Source organism: Procambarus clarkii, chromosome 19 (genome assembly GCF_040958095.1).
Source record: "Procambarus clarkii isolate CNS0578487 chromosome 19, FALCON_Pclarkii_2.0, whole genome shotgun sequence".
Lineage (NCBI taxonomy): Eukaryota > Metazoa > Arthropoda > Malacostraca > Decapoda > Cambaridae > Procambarus > Procambarus clarkii.
Genome location: NC_091168.1, coordinates 30043430 through 30049591, shown reverse-complemented (window position 1 = coordinate 30049591; position 6162 = coordinate 30043430). Strand labels below are relative to the sequence as shown.

The 6162-nt window shown below is 56.5% G+C and overlaps 1 protein-coding gene across 1 annotated transcript; it reads left to right on the top strand.

Annotated features, from left to right (window-relative positions):
• Positions 1-2557: 2557 nt before the first annotated feature.
• On the top strand, positions 2558-2986 carry LOC138366377 (uncharacterized PPE family protein PPE12-like). Its single transcript, XM_069327417.1, has one exon. It carries the CDS (start codon positions 2558-2560, stop codon positions 2984-2986), a length of 429 nt encoding a protein of 142 aa, XP_069183518.1.
• The last annotated feature ends 3176 nt before the right edge of the window (positions 2987-6162 follow it).

Here is a 6162-nt window from a genome sequence, read left to right as displayed (position 1 = left end):
CTGCGTGGGGGGGGGGGGGCAGGTGTACATGTATACAACGCTTCACTGTTGTAAAGGGTTCTCCGTCGTCTTTGGGCTGTTGTTAATAAGGAGGTCGGTAGTGTTCTTTGTTTTATAGAACATGATCCGGTCTAACTTTGATTAGGAGTTATGCTTTTACGGATTATTTCTTTCATTATTCGTTCTTCTTTTTATGTTCACTGTGCATGGTTGATTTGTAATATAATGTTATTGGAGGTGTTGTAGTTCCGGTTCTTGGTTCAGGGTTGTACCATCGGTCCAGGTGTCGTGTTATAGTGGTATATATTCCTGTGTTGTTGTATCCAACATCCCATACACCGACAAGTGTCCTCAGTAAAGGTAAAGTGCAGTTAAATGTTCACTTATTTTATTTATGGTTTATATTAATGCTTGATTGTTTTGTGTATGAAAAATGTGACTAGTCTTCTGTATGATATATATTTTAAGTTAATATTTTAGGGTGTGTGGAACAAATTAATTTAGATTATTTTTTCAAGTAAAATTCATCTCGGTTTTCGAATTTTTGGTTTTGAACCCGTCTGTGGGAACGGATTAAATTAACAAATGGCGACACCTCTGTAATTGTGTTGTGTGATGGAGATGTTAACACCAGTCCGACTACTTACAACGGTGAGTAACACAAAACATACATAATATATTGGATATAGCAACACAGAAATACACATTACCAAGTGGGTCTCCCCTCCACGTTTTACCCAACGAGGGGTGGACGACCATACAAGGGGGGGGGAGGGGGTGGGGGGGAGGGGGTGGGGGTGGGGGAGGAGGGGGGGGGGAAATGAGGGGAAGGAGGGGCGTGGCCGTGTTAAAGCGACCCCTGCAATTTAGTGTAGGGGAGTGTAGGGGCGGAGAGTGGCCCCTGCTGATGTTACTGCTCCTGTTAGTCTTATAGATCTTTATGATGCTGGGGGTGTATGATGCTGGGGGTGTATGATGCTGGGGTGTATGATGCTGGGGTGTATGATGCTGGGGGTGTATGATGCTGGGGGTGTATGATGCTGGGGTGTATGATGCTGGGGTGTATGATGCTGGGGTGTATGATGCTTGGGGTGTATGATGCTGGGGGTGTATGATGCTGGGGTATATGATGCTGGGGTGTATGATGCTGGGGGTGTATGATGCTGGGGGTGTATGATGCTGGGGTGTATGATGCTGGGGTGTATGATGCTGGGGTGTATGATGCTGGGGGGTGTATGATGCTGGGGGTGTATGATGCTGGGGGGTGTATGATGCTGGGGGGTGTATGATGCTGGGGTGTATGATGCTGGGGTGTATGATGCTGGGGTGAATGATGCTGGGGTGTATGATGTTGGGGTGTATGATGCTGGGGTGTATGATGCTGGGGGTGTATGATGCTGGGGTGTATGATGCTGGGGGTGTATGATGCTGGGGGTGTATGATGCTGGGGTGTATGATGCTGGGGTGTATGATGCTGGGGGTGTATGATGCTGGGGTGTATGATGCTGGGGTGTATGATGCTGGGGGGTGTATGATGCTGGGGGTGTATGATGCTGGGGTGTATGATGCTGGGGGTGTATGATGCTGGGGTGTATGATGCTGGGGGTGTATGATGCTGGGGTGTATGATGCTGGGGTGTATGATGCTGGGGTGTATGATGCTTGGGGTGTATGATGCTTGGGGTGTATGATGCTGGGGGTGTATGATGCTGGGGTGTATGATGCTGGGGGTGTATGATGCTTGGGGTGTATGATGCTGGGGTGTATGATGCTGGGGGGTGTATGATGCCGGGGGTGTATGATGTTGGTGTGTATGATGCTGGGGTGTATGATGCTGGGGGTGTATGATGCTGGGGGTGTATGATGCTGGGGGGTGTATGATGCCGGGGTGTATGATGCTGGGGGTGTATGATGCTTGGGGTGTATGATGCCGGGGGTGTATGATGCCGGGGGTGTATGATGTTGGTGTGTATGATGCTGGGGTGTATGATGCTGGGGTGTATGATGTTGGTGTGTATGATGCTGGGGTGTATGATGCTGGGGTGTATGATGCTGGGGTGTATGATGCTGGTGTGTATGATGCTGGGGTGTATGATGCTGGGGGTGTATGATGCTTGGGGTGTATGATGCTGGGGGTGTATGATGCCGGGGGTGTATGATGCTGGGGGTGTATGATGTTGGGGGTGTATGATGCTGGTGTGTATGATGCTGGGGTGTATGATGCTGGGGTGTATTATGCTGGGGTGTATGATGTTGGTGTGTATGATGTTGGTGTGTATGATGTTGGTGTGTATGATGCTGTTGTGTATAATGCTGGGGTGTATGATGCTGTTGTGTAAAATGTTGGGGTGTATGATGCTGTTGTGTATAATGCTGGGGTGTATGATGCTGTTGTGTATAATGCTGGGGTGTATGATGCTGTTGTGTATAATGCTGGGGTGTATGATGCTGTTGTGTATAATGCTGGGGTGTATAATGTTGGGGTGTATGATGCTGTTGTGTATAATGCTGTTGTGTATAATGCTGGGGTGTATGATGCTGTTGTGTATAATGCTGGGATGTATGATGCTGGGGTGTATAATGCTGGGGTGTATGATGCTGTTGTGTATAATGCTGTTGTGTATAATGCTGGGGTGTATGATGCTGTTGTGTATAATGCTGGGGTGTATGATGCTGGGGTGTATAATGCTGTTGTGTATAATGCTGGGGTGTATGATGCTGTTGTGTATAATGCTGGGGTGTATAATGCTGGGGTGTATGATGTTGGTGTGTATGATGTTGGTGTGTATGATGCTGTTGTGTATAATGCTGGGGTGTATGATGCTGTTGTGTATAATGCTGGGGTGTATGATGCTGGGGTGTATAATGCTGGGGTGTATGATGCTGGGGTGTATAATGCTGGGGTGTATGATGCTGTTGTGTATAATGCTGGGGTGTATAATGCTGGGGTGTATGATGCTGTTGTGTATAATGCTGGGGGTGTATGATGGTGTTGTTACATGATACTGTTGTGTATGTTACTGCTGGGGTGTGTTGTGTGAAGGACTGGATGACTGGTAATGGAAGCAGACGACCCACATAAGCTGTCTTAGACTGACCAGTTCCTGCTCTATTACTCTCAGTGATTTAGACACTTTGTGGACGTGATCAATATCTCTCGTTGACTAACTTTTGCATAATTGGCTGGTTGATTTATGAAACAAATTACCGGGTGACTTAATAGACGTGGGGTCGAGTGATTGTTTCTAGCGTAGGTTAAACATGTTTTGCAAAGTGTTTGTGTGGATGTACACAGGTGCTTGCACGGGACTGTAGGTCTTCTGAAGTTTTCTTAATTTTTTGGTTTCTTTTACGTACAGTAATACGTGCAGTAATACGTACTGTAATACGTGCTGTAATACGTGCAGTAATACGTACTGTAATACGTGCAGTAATACGTACTGTAATACGTGCTGTAATAAGTGCAGTAACACGTACTGTAATACATGCTGTAATAAGTACAGCAATACGTGACTACACTGCCGTGGAGACGGGAGACATCACAGAACACACAGAGCCACGGGAAGATACAGGCGAGGTCTCTCATCTGCACCATAAACTAACAGTTAACACGAGCTGAGGATGAGAGCTGATTACAGTCAACCAACAGAACACTGTATGACCATCAATGGTCAATGACTATTTAGTCGTCGTCTATCACTTATAAACATTATTTCTGGAATAAAGGATTATTTTCTCAAGGGGAAAATAGGCAAGTTCGTGCAGTCAGTGTGGGACCAGTCGGGTTGTGACGGCTAACTTGGCCTACAATCAGCTGCCAGTCACAGCCTGACTGATCACGTTTAAAACATATATGACACTCTGGCAGGAGAGGAAAAACTCACCAAACCAAAAACATGTAAAGAATAGGTAAAAATCACCGTACACGCGGCCCGGAGCCTCGGCTCCCTTGCCCGGAGCCTCGGCTCCCTTGCCCGGAGCCTCCCCGCTCCCTTGCCCGGAGCCTCCCCGCTCCCTTGCCCGGAGCCTCCCCGCTCCCTTGCCCGGAGCCTCCCCGCTCCCTTGCCCGGAGCCTCGGCTCCCTTGCCCGGAGCCTCGGCTCCCTTGCCCGGAGCCTCCCCGCTCCCTTGCCCGGAGCCTCGGCTCCCTTGCCCGGAGCCTCGGCTCCCTTGCCCGGAGCCTCCCCGCTCCCTTGCCCGGAGCCTCCCCGCTCCCTTGCCCGGAGCCTCCCCGCTCCCTTGCCCGGAGCCTCCCCGCTCCCTTGCCCGGAGCCTCCCCGCTCCCTTGCCCGGAGCCTCCCCGCTCCCTTGCCCGGAGCCTCCCCGCTCCCTTGCCCGGAGCCTCGGCTCCCTTGCCCGGAGCCTCGGCTCCCTTGCCCGAAGACTCGGCTCCCTTGGCCGGAGCCTCGGCTCCCTTGCCCGAAGACTCGGCTCCCTTGCCCGGAGCCTCGGCTCCCTTGCCCGGAGCCTCGGCTCCCTTGCCCGGAGCCTCGGCTCCCTTGCCCGGAGCCTCCCCGCTCCCTTGCCCGGAGCCTCCCCGCTCCCTTGCCCGGAGCCTCCCCGCTCCCTTGCCCGGAGCCTCCCCGCTCCCTTGCCCGGAGCCTCCCCGCTCCCTTGCCCGGAGCCTCCCCGCTCCCTTGCCCGGAGCCTCCCCGCTCCCTTGCCCGGAGCCTCCCCGCTCCCTTGCCCGGAGCCTCGGCTCCCTTGCCCGGAGCCTCGGCTCCCTTGCCCGAAGACTCGGCTCCCTTGGCCGGAGCCTCGGCTCCCTTGCCCGAAGACTCGGCTCCCTTGCCCGGAGCCTCGGCTCCCTTGCCCGGAGCCTCGGCTCCCTTGCCCGGAGCCTCGGCTCCCTTGCCCGGAGCCTCCCCCGCTCCCTTGCCCGGAGCCTCCCCGCTCCCTTGCCCGGAGCCTCGGCTCCCTTGCCCGGAGCCTCGGCTCCCTTGCCCGAAGACTCGGCTCCCTTGCCCGGAGCCTCGGCTCCCTTGCCCGGAGCCTCGGCTCCCTTGCCCGGAGCCTCGGCTCCCTTGCCCGGAGCCTCGGCTCCCTTGCCCGGAGCCTCCCCGCTCCCTTGCCCGGAGCCTCCCCGCTCCCTTGCCCGGAGCCTCGGCTCCCTTGCCCGGAGCCTCGGCTCCCTTGCCCGAAGACTCGGCTCCCTTGCCCGGAGCCTCGGCTCCCTTGCCCGGAGCCTCCCCGCTCCCTTGCCCGGAGCCTCCCCGCTCCCTTGCCCGGAGCCTCCCCGCTCCCTTGCCCGGAGCCTCGGCTCCCTTGCCCGGAGCCTCGGCTCCCTTGCCCGGAGCCTCGGCTCCCTTGCCCGAAGACTCGGCTCCCTTGCCCGGAGCCTCGGCTCCCTTGCCCGAAGACTCGGCTCCCTTGCCCGGAGCCTCGGCTCCCTTGCCCGAAGACTCGGCTCCCTTGCCCGGAGCCTCGGCTCCCTTGCCCGAAGACTCGGCTCCCTTGCCCGGAGCCTCGGCTCCCTTGCCCGAAGACTCGGCTCCCTTGCCCGGAGCCTCGGCTCCCTTGCCCGGAGCCTCGGCTCCCTTGCCCGAAGACTCGGCTCCCTTGCCCAGAGCCTCGGCTCCCTTGCCCGGAGCCTCCCCGCTCCCTTGCCCGGAGCCTCGGCTCCCTTGCCCGGAGCCTCGGCTCCCTTGCCCGGAGCCTCGGCTTCCTTGCCCGGAGCCTCGGCTCCCTTGCCCGGAGCCTCGGCTCCCTTGCCCGGAGCCTCGGCTCCCTTGCCCGGAGCCTCGGCTCCCTTGCCCGGAGCCTCGGCTCCCTTGCCCGGAGCCTCGGCTCCCTTGCCCGGAGCCTCGGCTCCCTTGCCCGGAGCCTCGGCTCCCTTGCCCGGAGCCTCCCCGCTCCCTTGCCCGGAGCCTCGGCTCCCTTGCCCGGAGCCTCGGCTCCCTTGCCCGGAGCCTCCCCGCTCCCTTGCCCGGAGCCTCGGCTTCATTGCCCGGAGCCTCAGCTCTCTTGCGTGAGAGCTGAGGCTCCGGGCAAGACAGTGAGAGCTGAGGCTCCGGGCAAGACAGTGAGAGCTGAGGCTCCGGGCAAGACAGTGAGAGCTGAGGCTCCGGGCAAGACAGTGAGAGCTGAGGCTCCGGGCAAGACAGTGAGAGCTGAGGCTCCGGGCAAGACAGTGAGAGCTGAGGCTCCGGGCAAGACAGTGAGAG